Source organism: Lagopus leucura, unplaced genomic scaffold, assembly GCF_019238085.1.
Source record: "Lagopus leucura isolate 7727_CA_CO unplaced genomic scaffold, USGS_WTPT01 Super-Scaffold_702, whole genome shotgun sequence".
Lineage (NCBI taxonomy): Eukaryota > Metazoa > Chordata > Aves > Galliformes > Phasianidae > Lagopus > Lagopus leucura.
In genome coordinates, this window is record NW_024962254.1 from 4,585,980 (window position 1) to 4,610,866 (window position 24,887).

General features: G+C 37.8%; 1 protein-coding gene across 1 annotated transcript in view; it reads left to right on the top strand.

Moving 5' to 3' along the window:
• The window catches only part of LOC122175185 (disks large homolog 2), a 737,856-nt gene that overhangs the window by 483,123 nt on the left and 229,846 nt on the right, over positions 1–24,887 (top strand). Inside the window, exon 12 of the mRNA XM_042862630.1 lies at positions 16,410–16,478. Within this exon, the coding sequence (XP_042718564.1) occupies positions 16,410–16,478 (69 nt within the window). The remainder of the gene's footprint in view (positions 1–16,409; positions 16,479–24,887) is intronic.

The window sequence follows — 24,887 nt, forward strand, 5'->3', positions numbered from 1 at the left end:
AACTTGGTGTCATGAAGCTTCTGCTGTGTGTCCCCTTTTGGATATTGAATTTTCCTTCTCCTAACCTCTCAAATAGAAAGTAGATTGAGTATATACTTAGAACACTTTGCCAGCCCATTTTTAATTTGAATTAAATTAATTTACTCCAGCTGACTTGTGTCTGTTTTTTCTCACTACACCACATGGTGTGAGAAAGAGTAGCACAGCCCTTCAGTAAGAATATCTTAAGGCTACTTTAAAGTTATTTTAAAGGCATTTCTTGGGTTACAGGACTTACTACATGTTTGGCCACCAAAACAATCTGGTGATTACTTAAAAATGAGGGGTTTTTTTCCTTCCAGTCTTAACTTCCAATGATGTAACCCTGCAGTGGTTATATATGACTTAACAGCTTTAATATTTATGCTATAAATTCAAGTTCAGAATCATAGAATCATAGAATCACAGGGGGTGGAAGGAACCTCAAAAGATTATCAAGTCCAACCCTCTGCTAGAGGAAGTTCCCTATATTAGGTATTAAAATGAAGTCACTGGAAAATACTTGAGGATTTTTTCTTTACTTTTTTTTTTCTTTTTCTTTTTCTTTTTTTTTCTGATTTCACAAAGAAAGCAAAGGAAAAAATGCACATTGTATGTGCATAAAGGGTTACAAGCTCTACACATCCTTGAATTTTGTGGAAGTTTAGTTGTGCAACTGACCTTTTGGGATTGGACCTAAATTTAGCTAAATTGTCATTGTAAATATGCATGTAAAACTTACTAATGTTTTAAGATCTTATTGAGTTTATTCTTCAAAAGGATTTTTAAAGAATAGCACTTAAGGCAGCCAGCTTATCTAGATTTCTTCTTGCGCTGCATGGAACTATTACTGTTACTGCCTAAAAAGCAAACTCAATAGAAATGACAAGGTATTAAAATACATTTTTAACTAAGAAAGGGAAGGAGGAAAAGATCTAATCTGAATTCAAAATTAAAATTTCTATATTGTTAAGGATATATTAGAGTAGATACATCGCAGTCCCAAGGAAGATGTGAAGAGAATTTATTTTTCCAGATATTTCCACATTCCACACAGAAAGTAGTTAAATGCACCGATAATTTGAGTTGATTGCAGTATCTTTTGAAGATCATTATATACTTATGGTGCTTAAATCACTATAGAGGTGGAGTGGGGAGCCAGAAAAAGATCATAACTCTACAGAGTGAGAATACATTTTTATATAAGGCCTCAAAGACCACAAATTACTTTCCATTTGATTACAAAGATTGGTAGCAAATCTGTATTCTTAACAGCAATAACTTTGTCTTAAAGACAAACTTTCCTAAAAGGCAGCCTGAAAATGACATCATATATTGCACTTTGGAAAAACAGAATGTGAAAGCATGCACACTTGAAATGCACTATGTCCCCTACATGTCCCCTACATGGGGGACTGCACAGCTCTGAAACTGAGTGCCACTTGTTTTACCTGCTGGCAGAAGGATGCATCTTCATAGCCTGACGCAAGACTATTCAGATAAGCCTGAGCTGGCTCTAGACAAGTTAGCTTGGTTGATTTATCGATCCAGCCTGTTTCCAATAAATGCACAAATTGATAGTTGACAGATACAATCAGCAATATGTGTTTTGTTCAGTTCAGTTGCTGAGCTGATGAACATTGCACAAGCTGTAATCATGAGTCTTAGTCTATTCAGAATTCAGGTGCCACAGGTTAGGTGGCAGACATCCACAAAGGACGGGGAATTACATTGATTTTGTAGGATTTTGGATAACCCAAGAACAAACATGTTAACACTTAACTATGAGTAGTTTCATACTTTCATCTTGTAGCTTGTCAAGGAACTTTCATTCCCAATCACATGACATTTCAGTGGTTATTTCTGAAAAAGTCCCAATCTATTTAAATGTATTACTGGGTAGCTTTCGTGAAGAATAACTACTCACTGAAAAGATAAATCCTTAAAGCATTGCAGTGGTCAGTCTTTTTGCTGTTGACTTAAATAAGTCAAGCAGTATGAACCATTGCTGAGTAGTAAACCTTAAAACACACTGCTGACATAAAATTCTAGTTGTTAGTAATTGTCATGGAGTTGACTAGATCAATCTATGCCCATGACAGGGAGGCAGTAGGCCTCTGCACTTCCCCCCCCCCCCCCCCACCCCAGTCCCACAGAAATGGGAAGGAAGGAAGGGAGGAGAAGAACAGCAGCAACAATCTATGGAGGAAAACTTATTTTACTGTGATACAGGAATACAAGATAACACAATATAATACAATTTAATTGAAATTGAGACTAATAAATCAGAGAAGATGAGAGAGAGTGTTCCCGGGACCGAGTCAAACCTGAAAAGCTTGGAACAGCTAGGAAAGCACCCTCCACTACATACTGCAAGGCAGTAAGAGACCACACAACCTGGAAGGGCCAGGTCCCATGACTTCTGTAATGTACAGGGATAGGTACCTGGAACTGGGGCATTAACACTTCAATGCCCCATACACTACATGATGTTTTAATGTGGAATACTGAAACCCGAACAAAAAAAACAAGAAAACACAAAACCATGACAGTAATCATCATTGCAAGAGGTATTTTTTATAGTTCATGTAGATTTGCTTTTTAGTAGGATAGAATGCGCTGTATTTTTTCACACCAGATAGATATTATTTTGACCAAGTCAAACCTTTGTGTTTTCATATTCAAATTTGCCACTTCTGCTACTCCTGTATTACCATTTTGTACCAAAAAAAAAAAAAAAAAAAGAAACCTCATCTTAATTAATGTCACATAACAGCAGTGTAGTGTTGATGCAAGTTATGAAATGACAGGTTTTCTTTGGCTTCCCACAGAAATCGTGAAGAGTACAAATTAATTTTAGTCTTGTCTGCCTAAATGTACTTACACTGCTCCTGTCATGGTAAGAGTCTGGACATCTCATTTATTTTTGTTTATTTAGGGACAGAGAGTTGACAAATAGAAAGTCTAAATGGCTTTAGTAGGTCTCAAAGGTATATTTGCAATGAAGTTGGGAAGTTTCAGACTTGCTTGCCAAAAGGAGCAATAATATCTGAATTTACAATTTATAAATGGAGTCTGTATCAACATAATTATAACAGGTTTAATAGTAAAATACGAATTTAAATGAATTTAGATGCCTCAAGTGTGTAGAATGACTCCAGTTCTCTCCTTGATCCAGGAGAAAAAAAAGAAGTAATCAAACTATTCCACTTAGCATGGCTGGAAAAATGAGCACTGTATACTCAGATATAACTGATGAGTGAAAGAACACTTTGGGTTTATTGATGTATGTTTGTCCAATTATATTAACAAGACTGATGAAAAAAAAATTATTCAAACATATTACTTATAAAAGCAGACATCTCTGATAAATTAGAAGAGAGGCATAGCATGGAATAAAACAATCATAGAGTCATAGAATCGCTCAGGTTGGAAAAGACCTTAGAGATCATCAAGTCCAACCACAACCTAACCATACTACCCTAACTCTAACAACCCTCCACTAAATCATGTCCTTGAGCACCACATCCAAACGGTTTTAAACACATCCAGGCATGGTGATGGTTGATAATAAATCAATCATTTGTAAATTCTAAACAAGAGCCTATTGCCATGGAATTTCCTGCCAATCTTGCACATGCAAGATTTGAAAATGTGGATGACTTTTCAATGCATGGGCTTATCCTCACACTGCCATTTGTATCATCTGAGTAATCCATGCTTTATAGGTGAAGAATTTCATTGATTGAAGGGTGTCCATGAGCTCTGTATAGAACTGTTTCATCCTGAGAAAGTAATGCACAGAGAATTGAAGCAAAAATCTGCGATGTTAGCATAGTTCATGTGCACATGATAAATGCAGACACAAGATGCCCATCTCCAAAAATAGCTTTCTTGGAATGTTATTTTTTTTAGCACTAAATGCTGATGGAATTCTTTTCTAAATCCTTGCTAAGATGGGTTGAGTTGGTGATGTAAATCCAACTGTGATCATTTTTAATAGTGGTCTCTGATTTGAGGGGCTTCATGCTTCCTTGCTTCCCACTGTCTGTCTGCTATTCATACACCGTCTCTTAGCAATGTTTTTTCTCTCACTGTACCCAGCACAGTTTGTTCTGACCCATAATATTTGGAAACCAAAGCACAAAGTTACTTGCAGAGATAAATGATTGGTTAGAATCAACAAAACAAGATTGTATTCTAGATGAAACTATTTATCTAATGAATGAGATCTGAGAATGACAGAAGTATGGCAGCATCTTTACCCTTCAAAGTAAAGTGTGATTAAAATAACCCAAGAACCTTAGGTTTTCTGTCTGATTGAGGAGAGGTTTTTAACTATAAGTGATCCCTGCTGTAGCAGAAATGTTTGAAAAGCTTAGTAAAGGAATCTCAGGCTCTTGTCCAGGACTTATGTTATTAAGTGTATTAGAGTATTGATGACATTAAATCAGTTCCCAGAAGTGTCCACAAATTGACTGTTTGTCAGCTCAGTCACGTATGTGTGCTTGCTAATTCTGCAGATCTTCTGAAAACACTTTCCAGTGTTTTACTCAACTGATTTATCTATTAGGTTTGTAACTAGATGGATCACGTTAATGACTATCACAGCCTCAAAGTTCTTCATAAATTCTTTTCTCAGTTCTTTCCTAAATAGCCAAATATCTCTTCAAAGATTGGTTTTAATGAACATGTTTAAATAAATAGTGCCTTATCAGTTAATATAGGGATATAAGGATTAGGCTAATAGACTATATAAATAATCTATCTATTCCATTGCCCATCTAATACAATCTATGTCCTATAGTCAAAGACAGGCAAAATTAATGAGTGCTGGGTTTGGAAGAAGTTGTACTGTGGTGTTGTACTGTGGGAGATGCTTATGTCTGATACTCCCACGCCATAAGGAATGCCAGGAGTAGAAAAAATCAGTTTTTAAATTGTTTTTGGATCTGGTTCTAGTGTATATTTAATCCTCAGACCTTACGGTGCAAAATGGTGAATGTTTCCAATGAAATGTTGAGTGCCTCTAACTTCTAACAAATTCAAAAAATGGATGAATCATAGTCAATGTAGGTTAGGAGCAGAACAGTTTAAGCAGTTGAATTTATCTTTTCTTTTAAAATACATTCTATACATTTCTGCATTTTCAAGTAGCATTCATTGTTGTGTTGTTTTTTTGTTGGTTTTTTTTATTATTATTATTCTGTTTAGATATCATTTACGTGCACTGTGTTATTTCTGCTTTAGTTTTTCTCTTTATATTTGTGGCTTTCCTGGTGTTCTTGTTTAGAATAACTGCACACGCAAACATGCATGCTGGGCTGACTGCAATGACAGAAAATGAGATTAAACAGCAGCTTATGTAGAATTGCATCCTCACCTCTGGTCTGCTAATAAAATGAAATATCCAACCCACATTCCCAGTTTGCATAGAGATAATGTATATCCACAAACTGGGGATAACATTATCTAAAGGTATCACACAGGTGCAGTAAACATTGTATCAGAGGTAATTGCAATATAAAGTGTGCTCTTCTGATTTTCGATTGTAATCTTGATTTAATGTTCTTTCTCTTATGATAATTCTTTTTGTTTTAATGAATCACTTGTACAGAAGCTTAGAGAATCATACATTCATAGAATAATCAAGGTTGGAAAAGACCTCCAAGGTCATCGAGTCCAACCGTCCACCTACCACCAATTTTGCTCACTAAACCATGTCCCTCAGTACCACATTAAACCTTTGAACACCTCAAGGGACAGTGACTCAACTACCTCCCTGGACAGCCCATTCCAGCCCCTGACCACTCTCTGAAGCAGTTTTTCTTAATATCCAACCTGAACCTGTGCTGATGCAACTTCAGGCCAATCCCTTTCATCCCATCGCTGTTACCTGGGAGAAGAGGTCGACTGACACCTCTCCATAATCTCCTTGCGAATAGTTGTAGAGAGTGATGAGCTCTCCCCTGAGCCTCCTCTTCTCCAGATTCCAATAATCCCATTTCCCTCAGCCACTCCTCATAAGACTCCTGCTCTATTCCCCTCACTATCTTCCTTGCATTCTCTGAATATGCTGCAGGGCCTCGGTGTTTTTCTTAAAGTGAGAAACCCAAAACTGAACACAGTACTCAAGGTGCAGCATCACCAGAGCTGAGTACAGAGGGACCATCACCTCCCTGCTCCTGCTGGCTGCACTATTGCTGATACAAGCCAGGATGCCATTGGCCTTCTTGGCCACCTGGGCACTGCTGGCTCATGTTCATCCAGTCACTGACCAACACCCCCAGGTCCTTTTCCTCTACGCAGTCTTCCAGCCACTCTGCCCCAAGCCTGTAGCATTGTTGTGGCCAAAACGTAGGAACTGGCACTTGACCTTACTGAATTTCATCCCTTTGCCTCAGCCCAGCAAACCAGCCTGTTCAAATCCTTCTGTAGGGCCTTCCAACCCTCAAGCTGATCAACACTTCCTGCACTCATTTTCTGTCTGTTTCACCTGAACGGTTAGTGTAATTAGTTGCACTGCACACATAGCAGTTAATAATCACAGAAGAAATAAATTTGATCCTATACAAAAACAAAATTAAAATTCACATTTCTTTAGGAAATGTTCTTCTTGTGCAAATATAATGATATAGAATCTCATAGGATATAGAAACTTTTGTTAATGGCATGCTGTGATTTGATGTCAGGCAGTTTTTCATTGCCATTTTAAATCACTTTAATTAATTGTCATCACCCATATGCTTTCTCTTGAATGAGTAAAATTCAGTGCAATGACTCTGCCATGAAAAGAAACCTGTACTTATTTTTCTTGGAGAATGGAGATGGCTAGAATCTTTGCAAATTAGTTTAATGTGTTGCAGTTACTTGAACTCTACCTGAGGGTTATTTATCTGTTATTGCCTACTCTTTAAAAAGTTGATGCAGTATAAACATTCTATGAATGATTTTTGAAATGCCATCTTCTGTACAATGAAATTCAACCCTCTCTTGAGAAGAGAAAAATAAGCTGAGCTTCCTAGGCTTTAAATGCAGTGTTTACTGAAAAAAAGTCAATATTACTGTTAGGATACAATTTGTTCATTTTGTGAAGATTGTTCCTGCGTAGTTCTGTATTGAAATCATGCAATACTTCCCTTTTTTGGAGCCTGAATTGGAAATAGGTATCTAATTCTTCAAGGGAAAGGAGCTCTTGAAATTTGTATAAATAGTATTCATAACGTTGAAACTTCTATGGGTTATTGCAGAAAAGTGCCTAGAAATATGAGATCTTTCCAGATTCTTCTGATGACTGAATGATTAACCATGTGTTTTCTTGTCTTCCCATTTCTCTCCTATAAAACTAAATTGTGACCAAAATAATTCAGTTAATTTAAAAATTCTGGTCTTAGTTTTTACTACTTGTTAGCATCAGTATGATGCTATAAGTCAGATGAGCTTTTTCTTTATCTGGTAGGAGCAATTTCTTTACTAGAAAACTTCTTAATCATTTATTTTATTTTTTTAAGAATGCAATTGGTAAATACGTGCACAATGTGCACTTTAGGATTTTTGCCCTATTTCAAAGTTTCATCATGAAAAGTTTCTTAGAACCACTTTTTCAAACCCTTGCTAATGCCTTTTGACGTTTGTTTATTTAAACTAGATAAGGATTTTGGTGCAGACCCATGGGTCGTTAGTGGCACAGAAACACATAAGCTTTGTGTGCAGTAAATATATTTCATTATGGAAGCAATATACAACTTTACAAATACATCAGCACTGGTGTTCTGAGGCACTGAGTGCTGTGCACTGCTATTGCCACAGAACAGCTATGGATGGAGATTGCACTCTGTGCTCCCTGGGTACCCATTGACCACAGGCCCTACAGCAGAGGCTCAGCTGTGGTGGCACTGGGCCATTGCCTGCATCTCTTGGTGCTGGGGGCAAATGCACTTACACCAGCTGTGTGCAATGAGAAGGAGAGCAGGCCAGCAGAAGGGCAGAAAGTCAGGGAATCTGTGTTTCTGCTGGAAAATGTACATTTTCTATTCTTGTCACATGCATCAAAACCAAAGGACCACAGCATATATATTTATGTGGCTGCACACATTATTCCTCTGCATTTTTAATAGTAAAAATGCTGTCGTGAAATTAAAGAGGGCAGATAATGACAAATGGAAAATGAGTGAGAAGCTGAAAGACTTCATCCAGTTATGTAATGCTATGAGCTCTGGCTCTTTGCCCATTAATTGCTACATCATTCTAATTATTCTGATTATTTAGCATCTCCAGACATCCTTAATAAAAGTCTTATTCTAGAGTCTTTCTTTCTATAACATTACGGAAAATCTGACTGATTAAGATATTTTTCCATACGAAAGAGTATTTTCCTTTCTTGAATTTGATTCCTTCTTAGTAACAGTGCTTGCAGTTGTGTCACAAAGAAATCGAACCATCACCAATTCTCTGACACCCTGTGCAATTCACAGGAATGGTAATGCTTGGAAGGCACTAATGCTGGAAGAGAATTAGGAGTGATAGCCAACAGTAAAAGAGGTATAGCATTCAAGTGTAGCAGCATGGCAAAAACAAACTGATGTTGGATTCCAAAAGCATCATATCAAAGGCTGGGGAGGAGGATAACAAGGAGGATGAGAGTCACTTTCCTCATAAGGAATTGGAAACTAGCATCAGGAAGGCACTGGTATCAGGGTATCAGAGAGTGCAGGTAATTGGGAGGTCATGCCGAGCACATCGGGAAGCTTTCAGTCATTCCTAAACAAACACTCCCTATGTAAATTCATGAAAGCAGCACTGCATCGTCTTCCTCAGCTGTAATTAGAGCCAAACTCAGTATGTTCATGGACCACTTCTAACTGATGCAGCTTAAACAAGCAGGAAGATGAGATTTTCTGTCCTCTTGCATTCCCCCATTTTTTCCTACTACAAACCTTTCACTTATTTCACTTGCTACAAGCCTTTTCAGATGCACACCTCAGTCCTTCACTGATATAGTTATCAACCTAATTTCATCAAGGAGTATTTCAGCTCCCAAGTGGATCTTAATAATTCTTCATATCCATCCATAACAGAAAAAAAAAACCAACAATAAATAATAACAATAATAATAATAATAATAACTACAATAATTAATAAAAAAAAAAACAAAAAACTGAGAGTCTAGTCACAGAATCATAGAATGGCTTAGATTGGGAGAGACCTTAAAGATTGTCGAGTTCTGCTCCCTGATCATGACAAGGTTGCCCCCCACCAGCTCAGGCTGCCCAGGGCCCATCCAACCTGGCCTTGGGCACTTCCAGGGATGGGGCACCCACAGCTTCTCTTGGCAGCAGTGCCATGGCCTCACCACTTCCCGAGTACAGAATTTCTTCCTAATGTCTAACCTAAATCTCTCCTCTTTTAGTTTAAAGGGGTTTAGTTTAACCCCTTGTTTTAACATTTAAACCTTTGTCCTATCACTATCAGAAAATTTTTAAAAAATCTAAACAATCCCAGTTCCCTCAACCTTTCCTCATACGAGAGGTGCTGCAGCCCTCTGATCATCTTAGTGGCCTTCCTCTGGATGGCATGAAAGGCGTAAATTTAAGCAAAATTAAAAATGTATCACATATGAATCATGGATAGCTAGCAGCAAAGTCTGCAAAAGAATAACCTCTCAGAAGAACAAGGTACCACGTCTGAGTCATTCAAGTCTCACGTGTCTTAAAACATCTGTTCTACTTCATTCTGTGTCGGTTTGTCCCTGTATGGTTTTTGTACCGTCTTCTTTAAGGATGCTTAGTTTGCACAGTGCTGTCTCCTTCGTAGCTCTGTGGCAGTCTGTATTTACCCTTTGTATAAATATTACACTACGTATGAAACTTCACCAACAGTATAACCTCTGCACTCTGTTAAATAGCATTCCTGAATCTTTCAATCCCCTGCAAATCATACCAAATTTCTTCAGCTGTTTTAAACATTATGTTCACTGTAAAATAGAAAATCCTTCTCAGATAAGCATATTTTCTGTATTTTAAAGCTTATCATTATCTCCTGCAATTACTTCAGCCACAAGGAAGCAGATTTGAAGTCAGTGGATGTTTCACCACTTTGAAGACAGGTGCTGACTTAGGCACACTGTTAAAAAAGCTATATAATTAGCTTCATTCCAGAAGCTGCTGCAGTTCTGAAGTGTTCCTCTGAGTCACAGTTTCACCTTGCATTCTTCCTTATTTCTGTATGATGCTAATTGAGTGCTGCAATAACTCAGATACTTTAAGATGGTAAATGTGGCATACCACTTTTCTTTGGTTACTGCGTGGGGAAGGAAGGAGAAAAGGACAAGGTCAGCAACCCTGTTAACTTCATTATGCAATAGAAATCACTCCAGAGGACCTGAACATAGATCATAGAATCACATAATTGAGTTGAAAGAGACCTTTAAAGGTCATCCAGTCCCTGCAATGAACAGGGAAAGTGTAGTATGATCCTTATTCAATATATTTGTAGGCAGTGACTGCCTAATCTTTTGTTGCTGTTTGTTTTTACTTTTGTCTACTGTGTAAGTATTGAGCCCAGCAATACTATTTGTACAATATCTGCAGATAAATCTTTTTTGAAAAAGAGTTATGGGTGCTGAATCACTCCTGAAGTCCTTGCTGCATGTGCCTTTATATGGAAAGTGCTATAGCTCAAGTGTGGCTTTACTGCCTAAGGGTGATCTGAAAGTTGCGGGGTTGAATGTCCTTTTCACTGAGACTTCCTATCTACCTTTGTCAGGAGACTGTCTGGTTAGTTTGATAATTCTGTTATGAGTCAGTAACTGTCAGAACTGGATATTATCCAGTTGTTTGTAGCTGAGATAAAATTAATAACAGAAAAGGAAAAAGAAAAAAAAAAAGAAAAAGCACTCTCTGGTCTTCTAATTAATCCCAGAGGAAAGCAAAACCTCATTTAAGTTGGAAGTTTAGCTGTTGGCAGCTAAGAAAAGTTGGTTTCACTTCACTGAGCTGAATTAAGATTCTGCATTAATGGAATTAAAGGATGTTGCCTTTTAAGCTTTTACATCCATCAAAGCAAAGGTTTAGAAACTGTAAACAACTGCACTGCTACTTCTAGTCCTAGACATGCTGACAGGGCATCATAAAACCTTTAAAAGTGGGTTTTCAAGTATTCTGTGTGAAAAGACAACATGTCTTTACATGAGTAAAAGATATCAGGAAACATTTCTTCCTTTCTTTCTTCCACTCTCAATGAATAAGCAGGCTTTGGGATTCCCTCTGATTTGGGTACCATGCGGTCTGATCCCTTGGTGTTAGTCTGTCCTTTTTAGTTGCCAAATTGCATTACAGAAGTTTAAAGAACAATGAATGTATCCCTGATGTGATTCTTTCACCGCAGGTGGGTGTTTCACTGGACTGTTGTGTATTGGTGAAAGTGTCACATTGTTTGTGAACTCAAAGCAGCTGTTCCAGGGGTCCCTAGAAGGAAAAGAAGCATGTATGAGGATGCCACCATTTCCAACTTGCACCCACACAGCAGAAATGTAATTAAGGCTTCCTTGGGCTAGAATAGAATCAGAACTAAGGAGACTGGCTTCTTCTCTCCTCATTTATATTGCTATTCTCATAACAAGCATTTCAAAATCATGCTGACACTAAGTTGCTCTGGTTTTAGTATTTTAGAAAGACATGAAATGGCAGACTGTGCCTAGAAAACAAATCTGCAACACAACAAAGAAAAAAACCAGCAAAAATAGGACTTTAAATACATTGCAAACAGAATGATTCATTCCAATTCTCCCTATTCTGCACCTTATTGTTGTTTAGAATCTCATTCTTTGTTTCCTCACTCATAGGAATTTTCTTACAGGAGCATTCCATACTCATTGTCTCAAATTAATTAATTAGATGGAATTAAATTCAAAGTGGTATTTTTCAGGAATGAGTCTGTGAGATTCATTTCTTCATGGAAATCCCATCTTCTGTGCTGCATGGAGAACTGAGTGATATACTGAAATATTATTACTTACATTACTGAAACTATTGAGAAATTCACTCTTTATCATTTCAGAAAATAAAATAGAGCATTTTATAAGCCTAAAAGACAAACTCTGACAATGTAGATCTGTGAGTGGATCTATGCTATCTACTTCATGCCTCAGTTGTCTTGTATGTGTCTGTGTCTAGGTATTTATTATAGAAATGTTGTGGCAGTAACTCATTAGTTCTGTTTTGTGCTATAAAATGTGTGGTACATGATCTTTGGCACATGTAAAAGTGTACTGAGCACATGATGGAAACCCTTCTGCTCGTTCTACCTGTATGGCAGAAGCCATCAGGAGCTTCAAGATGTCATTCAGTAAAGAATTATATTAAAGTATTATTTTTGTCTATGCTACATAGCTATTTGTGTCAAATATTGGGAACGTGTGTTTTTAATCTGTAGGTGTCCCTGTATTCATGACTGTATCTTGGCGTAAATTTGTGCTGAGCATCATATTTTATAAATGACACATAAAAATAAGTTTTTATATCACCAATTAAGATATGTTTTCATCAAAAGAGACTGGAATTTGATTTGATTTTGTCACAAATACCTAGGATTGGAAAGAGATTGCTAATGTATGGAATATTGCCAATAGCTGAGCCTCCTGTTTGGAAGGGGTGAGGTATGAGGTTCCTCTGCAGATCTGCAGAGCTACACAGTCATTCCATCAGAATACTGAATTGAAACTACAGCTTTGATTCATACTTGTTTTGGAATTACATTACTGAAAAGAGTATTTGGTAAACTAGAAAATAATATTACTGTCCATCCAGTTATTTTCTTTTCACTCCATGCTTGATATGTGGCAAGGATTTTATTCTCAGGGATTTGCTTTTCCATCTGAATTTTTTTTTTTTGCCAGCCTGCAATCCTTTTGTTTATTTGCTGCCCCTTGCCCCAGTCGTAACAGTTGTGTGCAGAGGTAACACCCAAGCAGGCATGCTGGCACAGCCCAAATTCTGGAGGGGCTTAGGAGAGTGATGAGTTCTGGGTACCTTGCCCTGCTCCTGAGTTCTTACACATCTGATATGCTGAAAGGGGTGAATTGGCAAAGCAGGGCTTTGGAAGGGCTTTATACTGGGCACAACAAAAGGAGGAACTTCTGGAAAAGTTGTTGCAACTATTTTCCTTATAAAGTTTGTAATTAGGACGTTTCGCAGCCTATCTAAATAGAGATCATATGTTTTACACATGAACAATTCACAATTACAGAACGGAGAATTATGTGAATACAGAAATCCAAGAATAACTCGATGAAAGCACAGACAATACTGACTTTAGTTCTGGGTATGCCTACATTTAGAAAAGTAATGCCTTCCATATCGAATAAGATTGTGCCATGTCAAACAGCAGATCATTTAGAAAGACTGGGAGTGGGAGTTTCTGTTAATTTTGAACAGTGTGCTGACAAAAATCTTATTTTTTATTGATCCATTACATAAAATGATTGGAAACAGTGTTCTGGAAGATAGGTTGTAACCTACAGGTTTTGCATTAAGTAGCCTGGGTTAAGTATTAATCCTCAAAGTTGTATTCATCTGTCAAATTCAGTACTGATGTTCAAGTGAGGACTGAGAATCTATCACAGCTATTTGGTTGGCCCCTTTCTTCAATTTGATTCTTTGAGTGTAGCAGCAATAATTCACCATTCCTCAAATTACTTAGATGAATACAATTGATTATTTTATTTGCAACATCTAAACACAGTTATATAGCACAGTTTTACTATTCCATATATTTTTGTGATTGTGGGTTATTAATTATATAAGTGGACAATTATTTGCTTTTAATACTTTGCAGCTGAAAATTCTGCCTTTAATGCTCTCATAATTTTGTTGATTTTGAAGCTGGCCAGAGTTCCAAAAGTATATCCACTGATAGCAAAGTCTTTTTTAAGAGGAGAATTAAAGTTTTCACAATTCAAGCCAGTTCAGCAGTGGTTAGATGTAAATATCCTGACTCTGCTTGTAACAGCACAGCTCTACTAAGGAAAAGTGCTTTATCAACACTTAGCATCCCTTTCCTATGGCAATATTGCCCTGTAGAATAGAAGAATGTTACCTAAGAGTGAGAGGATTAGTTCAGATAAATGCTGGGTTATATTTGAATGCTTTTGAAATACTCACTCACATTCTTGCTGGGAGCCTTAAGTTGCTACCTCGCCATACCTTGTTAATGGACTTTCACTTCAGAATACGTAGCAAGTATAGGAGCTGCTTTTTTTAATTATCCATTGTAGGTTTGGCATTGGCTGTGTAGCTCAGGCTTGGCTTTGCCATCTTTCCTTAGACACATGCAGTGTGACTTAGAGGGCTACCACTGTGAGCAGGTGGATGCTTGGTGGCACAGTTAAAGGAGGCTGCCTGGGGAAGTGGCAGAATTGCTGTCCCTGGAGGTTTCAAGAAATGTATAGATGTGGCCCTGAGTGAAATGGCCTATTGGGCGTGATGGTGATGGGTCAGTGCTTGGGTTAGATGATCTTAGTGGTCTGTTCAAACATTAACGATGCTATGACTGCCCGCATCATCATCCCTCCAATCACTGAGATTCTTTTTCCTTTATCAGCCATAGCTCATGGCTCGAATCAGGGAGTATCATTTCTGAAAGTCAGATGCACAGGGAAAGATGGAGATGTTATGGCTCTGCTGTGCTACTTCTGTCTCACCTGTATGGGAGAAAGTTGAGGGGGAGGCTGTTCACTTCTTTGGTCATTCAGCTGGGGAGCCATTACAGAGGAGTGTAAGCACATAGGTTCCTTTTCAGCTCTGTGGTGGAAGAGGGCAGAAGATAAGTCATCCTAATTTTAAAATTTATATGAACTTGTAAAGAAAACATCTTAATGCACTTCCTAAGCATATGCAAGATGCTAACTTAAAGGGAGATTTTAACTAATATTTCTAACATATTATTCTACAGTGTTTTCTGACTCAACAATTCTGTTCAAACTGTAAAGTCAGACTCCTGATACTCCCATGTATGCCGTGCTTTGTAGTAGATGCAAGTAGATAAGTAGAGAAGCAGATAAAACTCTGTAGTTCTTAAAAGGGAAATATACTTTCCCACAAACCTTCTGAAATACTCAGAACAAACTGAAAACAGCAGTTTACTGACACAAAACATGAGCACAATGGCCTCAAATGGAAGAATAAGTGGGTAGCAGATCTTTCATTTGTCCTGCTGCATGACACCACTTTTTGCAGTTCTGTAAGAAAAATCCAATCTTTGCTGCAAGACAGACAATAGTGGCTGTGTTACAGGATAAGGAGCATGTAAAATAATTTCATTATTCATTGATTCTGAGTATCTTAGCTCTTACTGACAGTAAGAACTGCTTCCTACAAGCACCTTGAGTAGTATACAAAGCTTTTAAGCAAAACAAAACCTTAGCAGTTAGTGAATAAATTATATAACACTAGGAAAGTTTTTCTAATCTGTAATTTTAATTATTAATTTTTAGCTTTTCTATGTGATGTAGCCATTTAAACTAATTATAAAATACATGAAACACTTCTGGTCTTTTTTGTGTTTTTTTTCTTTTCTTATGAAGGCTTTTTTGTTTTTTATAAAACACGCTGTCTTGGCTAAGAAATACAATTTGTTGCAGCTATCTGATTTGTTTTTATTCATTTATATTTTCATAAATATTAATGTTATTTACAATAGTGCAATACTGAAGTTAACATTTTCTGTTAAGCTGAGGTTCATTAGGCTTATAGAAGCTATCTTTGAGGTTCCAAACACAGCATAGGAGAGCAGCCATTAAACATCAGGACCGTCGATCAAAATATTTTTCATTGTTCATAGAAAATACCTTTTTTATTCATTATATTGTGTCTTAGGTTGATAAAATTTCACATGGAAAAATTTAAGCTACTTAAAATCTGATGGAAATAGTGGATGTTGACTGAAATTGGTTAAATTCTAAGTTAAATTACAGTGCAATTACGAGTAGAGCATGTTCTCTTTCACCAAGTATTCTGGTTGAGAAACACTAAGAATTAGATTGATAGCTTTATGCTTTACTGTTTTACCTTCTGCTCTCAAATTAATGTGTAGTTTATGGTTAATATATTCTGCAGAACAACTACTGTCTGAGTTATTTTAAGTCCCTGGATTGTATGCATATATTTATCTTTAAAAAAAAAAAGAATTAAAAATGCAAGAGGGAATTCCTTGACATTTCTTGATGAGGAGTGAAACCTGATATTAAAGGAGATCAGCCGAGTCTCAAAATGCCATAGATATGTGTAAAACAATCTGATTGTTTGTTTGTTTGATTTCTGTTAGAGACAACAAGAACAAAAGAAACGTGTATTTTGTTAACAAAAGCTTTTCTTTATTCTCCTTTGGCCATACAGTCATTCCCAGCACAGCACCGCAACGCGTCCCCCCACAGTGAGCTTGCAGCGGACCATTTCTGTGGAAGGGTAAGATGATTCTCTGTTGAAGCTGCCCATAGAGCACTCAGATATCACTGTGCCAGACACCGAACACCCCACATACACACAGGACTTCACTGCTCGTATTGCTGCATGCTGCAATGTTTGAGTCAGTGAGATGCAGAAATAAATGCTTTCAAATTAACACTGGTCCTTTTTAGATACTTATATTGAAAAATTTAGCTTTCCTTGAGATATCTGTCAAGAATATCTGTCATATATCTTAATTCCTGTTTCACCTCACTTGATTAGTATTTGCATGTATTAGGTGTAAAATGGTTACCACTAATCATGGGAATTCCCCATGAAGTCTTCCTGTTTTTTCAGTATTTGCATGAATTCATTTTGGAAAAGCAGTATCCTGGGCTAAGGTTGAAGAAATACTGATAGCAAACAGTAATCCCATGCTGGTGTATGTCTGTGTATATTAATATGTTAGTTGTAGAAGCATAGCTCTGTGTACTTATCTGACTCCATTTTAACAGAAATAATTGGGTAAAATATGAATAATTCATAACTACAGTTAATATTTTTGCATATTTATGATATTAGAAAAACTGGTATTTAACACTGAACTATTTAGATTTTGGTTGCTATTACTGGTGTAATTTCCAGAAAATATTACATTTATTTATCTGTTCCCATAGAATTGTGGAACTGTCTGAAGTATTTTGTAGTCAGGGATAACAACTTGTCATGGGCTACTCCTAGATCCTATTTTCAAAGCATTTCTCAATCAAGATAGAAGTGGGAATCCAAAGTTTCCACACAGGAAAGGTATCATCTTGCTTTTTTTGTGTGTGTTACAACCCCACTGTGCTGCAGTGAGAAAAGAAAACAGTAGATAAAGGAAGTGATCCTCTCTCCAATGAAGCCCAAAATGTTTTTGCGACAAGTCTCAATACAAAATATTAAACAACTGAGGAGAAAAAAAAAACTCATAATATATATGTATTTAAAATGTATTATGACTGCTGAATTAATATTCCACTGAAAACAAGACTAATTAATAAAGTTGTTAGAGGAGAGGCCCTTATGGGTTAAAGGCTTTTTTCTGAAAGGCAGTTTTATAAATGAAGTTCTGATCATCCTGACTTCTTGCTCAAAGCAGGGCTAATTTCAAATTTAGATCCAGTTTCTTGAAGCCTTGTGTAATAAAGCTGGGATTGTCACCAAATTCTGTTGGAAGGGACCTCAAGGGTCATGAAACTCCAACCCCCCTGCCACACGCAGGGCCACCAAGCTCCACATTTAATAGTAGACCAGGCTACCCAGGGCCCCATCTGATCTGGCCTTGAACACCTCCAGGGATGGGGCATCCACAGCCTCTCTGGGCAGCTGTTCCAGCACCTCACCACTCTCTCTGTAAAGAATTTCCCCCTCACGTCCAACCTAAATCTTGCCTCCTTCAACTAAAAACCATTTCCCCTTGCCCTGCTGTTGTCTACCCTTCCAAAGAGTTGACTCCCCACCTGTTTGTAAGCTCCCTTTAGGTACTGAAAGGCTGCAATGAGGTCACCTTGCAGCCTTCTTTTCTCCAGGCTGAACAAGCCCAGCTCCCTCAGCCTGTCTTTGTAGGGGAGGTGCTCCAGTCCCCTGATCATCTTTGTGGCCCTCCTCTGGACCCTCTGGGGGCTCCAGCCTTGGACACAGTACTCCAGATGGGGCCTCACAAGAGCAGAGTAGAGGGGGACAGTCACCTCCCTGTCCCTGCTGGCTACCCCCTCTTTTGATGGAGCCCAGGATACCATTTGCCTTCTGAGCCACAAGGGCGCACTGCTGGGTCATGTTAAGTTTTTCATCTAGCAAGATCCCCAGGTCCTTCTCCACAGGGCTGCTCTCAAGGACCGCTCCTCATAGTCTGTATGGATGCCTACAATTCCTCCAGTCCAAGTGCAAAACTCTGCACTTTGCCATGTTGAATCTCATCAGGTTCACCTGGGCCCACCTCTGAATGGCATCCCTTCCTTCCACTGTGTCAACCTCACCGCTCATCTTGGTGTTGTCAGCAAACTTGCTGAGGATTCACTCAATGCCGTCATTGATGTCATTGATAAAGATGTTAAAGAGTACCAGGCCCAAGACAGAGCCCTGGGGGATGCCGCTCGTTACTGGTGTCCACCTGCACACAGAGCCATTGATGACCACCCTCTGTCTGTGGCCTTTCAACCAGTTTCTTATCCATCGAGTGGTCCACCCATCAAATCCAATTTGGAGATAACGATGTGGTGGGGGACCGTGTCAAAGGCCTTGCTCAAGTCCAGGTAAATGACATCAGTCGCCTTTCCCTTGTCCACCAATGCCGTCACTCCATCATAGAAGGCCACCAGATTGGTCAAGCATGACCTTCCCCTGGTGAAGCCGTGCTGGCTGTCTCGGATCACACACTCATTCCTCATGTGATCAAGCATGTCATCCAGGAGGATCTGTTCCATGATCTTCCCAGACACAGAGGCGAGACTCACCAGCCTGTAATTAAAGGTCAGGCTGGATGAGGCTCTGAGAACCTGATTGGTTTTCAGATGTCCAAATTGATTGTAAAAGAGTTGAACTAGATGACCTTTAAGAGTCTCTTCCAATTCAAACAACTCTATGATTCTGTGTATTCACAAGCTCTGGGTAATCCATCTCAGTGCTTAAACATCCTCATATTAGATTTTGTTTTTGTCTTTCACTCTCTAAACATTCCCCTGCCCTTTCCTCAAACCAATTCATGAGGAGATTGATGTTAAGGGAAAAAAAAAAAAAAAAAAAGAAAGAAAAAAAAGAATTGAGTGAATAGAGATTTAAGGAAAGAAATTCTATTATGATGTCTCTGACCTGGTCTACTGGACTCTGTAATAAGGAGGTACCCTGCAGACTTAAATTCCCATTGAAATTTGATAATCAGTTTGTCTGCATGAATTTTTAGATACATTGCAAAATCTGCACTGGCCACACAGACAGCTTGCATCTATTGTGTATGAATCATTAGAGCAGTGGGAATCTGCAAATGATATTACAGGTCTCCTGCTATTCAGGAGGTAGAAGAGTATCTGGCTTGTAATTATTACTAATCAACTGAGGCTGAGTCATATTTCATTTCATGTAGGAAAGTGGGACTGTTAGCCAGTTACACCACTGAGCAAATAGAAGCAATCAGCTCAGCTCTAAATATTTCATTATAATAAAGCTCAATTTAGCCTAATGTTTTTGTGAAGTTCTTACTGCCAAATGTGTTTACAGCTAATTCAATTTGATGTCAAAACAAAGTTATTTTTCTCTTTTAGGAACCCAGCTTCCATCTGTAGAGTCCTGTATTTAGGTGACTTATTATATTGCTTTTGAGTTGCATTTCATAAATGGCTACTTTACCTGCTAGGCATCCCTATCACACACTGAGATTTCAGGCCAGCATGCTAGCTCTGTCTGACCAACTGTGTAGTCACTGCAGTAATACAATTAGTGCATTCTCTGAAGGAGAAATGAAATATTGGAGGGACAAAGAAACGCAGGTGGAATCACATTCAGTGGCATTTATTCCTTTCCACCTTGTTGAATATATGGTAATTGAGCTGGCTAGCACAGATGTTTTAAAACTTCAATAGGTTTTTAATTTAGGTATTGGGTTCCTATCAAAGTAAAAGCATTTTTAAGTCCTGCTTTTGTAGACTTCATGTTTTGCAAAATAATAGATCACAAAGTGAAAAAAAAAGGTCAGGATTTCTTTAAAGCTTAATTTTTCTCTATTTTCAAGCAATATATGTACATGAGGTACATGAGGTCAACAGATCTATGTGTACAAAGGCATGAAATTCACAGCTGTTGGATGTCACTGTCAGTGCAAACTCATTAGTAACTTTCCTAATCTGTGTGGATTACAGACAAGAAGACTCTAATGTTCGGATGTGAAAATATTGTTAATCGGAGAGGTTTTTTAATTATTTCAATGAACAATTTTAACTGTGAATATTCAACTCAGGAAAAATGTTGGATGAAAACTAAAGGCTGTTACCTAGAAATCCTACTGAGCTATCTCGCGAGGCTACATCAGTAGCTTATGAAAACTATTCTTTCTCCAGATGACATTCAGACTAAATTGTATTTTACATGATAACAGTCATCTCTTCTGCTGAGATGCTTAGAAACTGGGATTTCAATTTCTTTCATCGAGAGTGTTTTGAATATTTCATCTATAAATATTAGTATGCAAATAAATAGCATTTGAACGATGACTGAGGATAGGAATTTTTATTCTGAACAGGGCAGATATTACAGGCAGCTTTGTGTTTCAAAAGTATCTCATACAAAGTGATTCTGGATGCTTGCTTCCAATGGACTCCGTATTGATATTTCATGCACGGCTTAGAGGCGTTGCTGGTTTTAGGTATTCTCTTAACCTTTGAATACCTCCTGTCTCCCAGCAGGGTGGAGGGGTTGCCTATCACCATTTCCATCTCACCTAACTTCATTTACAAACTGAAAAGGCGAAGCAGTCATGGTTTATAGTCTTTAAAAGCAGAATGGAAAACAGTCTTTTTAGTTTATGCCTGTGCAGGGGGGAAATGGGTGGAACAGAGATGCAGATTTCCTGATTTATTTTGATTATTAGCACTTTATTATTACCTTCTAGATCAGGGAAGAGAGAGAAATGATCATGTGAAACAAAGTATAAATGAATAAGTGATTTGGAATAGCCATCTTCCTTTCAAAGCTACAGAGCATATTACTTGTCCAACATTGTTGCTCTTGAATTCAGTGTAATTCCTCAAATCTAGGAGACATGCTTCTGTGCCTTTGAGGTAAATGTCATGCATTGGGGTAAAAATATGGACCAGTTTCACTTTTCAAGTAAGAAATTATTCCTTCATGCCAAGTCTGTCTTGCTGGCTGTAAGCATAAAACATTGCCTGGTGCACAGGCTTTAATTTCTCTACTAAGGACAAAATGAAAGACTATTAAAGTCCAGGGGGGTTTCCTACAAAGCAAATAAAATTGCCCATATATAAGCCAGTGCACTCATGCATGCGTCAGTCAGGTTGAAGCCTGGCTCCCAGTAGGTTCCCTTGTATTAAATATACTTCAAAGTTTGTGACAAGTTAGACAGGAGGTTTTGAAAATAAATGCATTAAAAATGTATTCATTATTAAACTTAGGATAAAGTACTGCTTCTATAGCTAATGCCAATATTCAATCAACAAGAAATGCCAAAGAAACCACAGTCAAGCAGATAAAACAGTTTTTCAAGAAGAATAGGTAAATATAGTAAGCAAAATTACATTTTGCTATGAGATATTCTAGTGAATATCTCATATCGTGCTGAAGTTTTAGTTGTTTGTGCATCAACATTTTGTAAAATGAGAGGAAAAGTCAACAATCAATTGCACATTGTAATGAACACGAAGACCGAATGTGAACAAAACACTGTCTGAGCCTAAGAAGGCACAGTTACCCATCTGGACCCTGATGCTCATTGTGACAGTGATGGATAACAGGAATTTTTTGAAATACGAGAAGCAAACTTGAAGTATTGTATTGTAAAAGAAATGGCTTGATTAGCCAACTGACTCTGAGAAGGCACAGCTCCATGCTCACACAGTGAAGCCAGACACCATGATGCATAGAGGAAAGAGGGTACTTTGATCCTGAGATGTCATATTTTCCCCAGTGACCCAGTGACTAACACATGAACTTAACCAATTGAAGTAATTTCTCTCTACAGCTTATTTCCTGCTATTTGCTACTGCTAAATAGTGTGAATGCCTTATGTTGCATTATCATAGAATCAAAGAATAATTTAGGTTAGAGAAAACCTAGAGATTTCCAAGTCCAACCATCAACTTGATCTACCAAGACCCATGACTAATCTGTGTCCCGTAATGCCATGCCAGCACATCTTAAATACCTCCAGGAATGGCAACTCCACCGCAGTCCAGGGCAGCCTCTTCCAATGAGTGACGACCCTCTCTGAGATAAAGTTCCTCCTGACATCCAGTCTAAACTTCCTTTGGCCCAACTTGAGACTGTTTCCTAGTGTCCTGTCTCTTTTTGTCACTGTGTGTGTGGTGGCTTGCACAGAGGGTGGCCTCAACTGGGGACTGGGTGTTGGCCAAATGATAGCAGCAAGATGAATAAATATCCTACTGGGCTTTCTGTGATGTGTGCTATTGTAACACCAGCCCAGCACATGCATGAATGGATGCATGATGTCAGGATCCTTCTAGGAGTAAAATAAACAAACAAACTTGTGATTCTTGTGATAAACAAACAAACAAACAAATAAATAGGAAAAAAAATCAAAAACAGCTGCAGAAAATCTTAAAGCCATATTATTCTGCTGATTAGGGATACATCACTGATTATAGATAATTGAAAAAATCTGTAAGGTCTGATATTTGAAAGTACCCAATGCGCTTAGTTTGTTCTAGATGTTCCAAAAAGCACCAAATCTTTCCAACACCCTAATGTTATAGATGGTTCAAAATAAAGAGAAAAGCAGAGATGTGAGTGTGAGATGAATACTGAAACCAACTGTATTCCTTAATGTAGCCAGCAGCACAAAATAAGCAAATTGAAAATGGATTTTCTTGCAGTAAATGTTATAAGAATTACTTGTTTTCAGAAGGCTCTTCCCTTTCATTTATCAGTGCAATTTTTAATCTCCTAAATTAAATCTATAATTGCTATGGATTCACAATCCATAGAAGAATGATAGGGATACTCAATTTCTTTTTCATCCTTTTCTTACTCTAAAAGAGTAAAACTGATCAAAACAAATATTCAGTGCAAACGTAAGAGAAGCAAAACACTTAGCTGTTTTCACACAATAAACAAGTAAATGATTATGTGATAACTGTGATTCTGTAAAACAGATATGAACCCCCAAAAAATGTTAAGGAGGAAAAGTGCCTCAATGTTTTGCTATTCTATAATTGCATTTTCACAACAGGAGAAATTTCATTAAGTGTTGAAGTTTTACTCCCTCTGATTTGTTGCTCCTTATTGGTTTCAAGTATTAATTTAATAATGCTTTGGTCTTACATCAAGCCTGCAATTTATAATGTGTTATAGAGAATGAGATCTGATGTATTCCCTGAAGCAAGTAACCAAGTCCATCCAAATTGATTCCCTCATTGATTTCCGAGCTTGTAAATTTGTGTGGATTGCAGCACTTTGTTTGCTTCTTTGCTTCCAGTTATGATTTCTGGCTCTGCTATAGTGAATTTTCTTTCTTTCTTTCTCTACTTTTTTTTTTTTTTTTTTTTTTTTTCAATTCCTTTCCCGTTCTCCTTAGAGATGAATTCTTTTTCTTTGTGCTTTCTTTCTTCCTTCTGCTGCCTTCTGTCAGTCCAGGAGTGTTATCATCTCACACTTCTTTCTAATTTATGCTTGATTTCCCCTGCTGATCTTCTCTGTTAGTGTTTGGTACAAAACTGCAGGAGGGCACAAAACATGCACACACGGAATTAAAATGCTATCGTATACTTTGTTAGCACCTAGAAACTTACCTTCAGCATTATTTATCCCAGGAGAAATTGTACATGTAGTAAGTAGTGAAAGCTGGAGGCAAAAGCACGCTTTTCAGAAACACTGATAGTGTTAGACTTCGTCTTTTTAGTAACAATAGAGTGCCATCTATTGTCCGACAACAGAACAATATGCCTTCTAAGTATGAAACCATGCTTTTGCCTCAGTTGCTTTTGTCTCTAGGGAGCAAAATATTTTTACCAAGCAAGAAAATCTGAATCGCATTTGAGTAACTTTTGTCTCATTTTTTATTCTCTCGTGAATAATTATGTTCATAGAATCATAAAGCTGTAGAATCATTTAATCATGACTACGTCATCTTTAAATCTTTGATCCCATTACTTCATTTACAGCATTTATCTGTATTTGCTCTGGAATTTTGTGTATTAGAATTATGTGCATCAAGAATTTCAACAGAGGTGAAGGATTTTTCTAGTTCTGGTTCCAGACTTCAAGAAGAATTGGGGCAGCTCTTCATAGATCTCCTTAATAATTAGATTAAGAGTTGACTATAAACATCTATGCCAGGAGAATAAGTATATAATCCTTAGCTTCATCATAAATCCAATTCCAGGGATGGGACATCCGCAGTTTCTCTGGGCAGCCTGTGCCAGCACCTCACTGCCGTCTCAGTGAAAAATATCCCCCTGACATCTAACCTAAATCTCCCCTCTTTTAGTTTAAAATTATTCTTCTTTGTCCTATCATTAACTCCCCATTTCAAGAGTTGATTTTCCTCGTATTTATAAGCTCCCTTCAAGTACTGGAATGCTGCAATGAGGTGTCCCTGTAGCTTTTTCTTCTACCTGAATAAGCCCAGCTCCCTCAGCCTATATATGTAGGAGAGGTGCTCCACCGTGCTGATCATCTTTGTGGCCCTCCTCTGGCCTG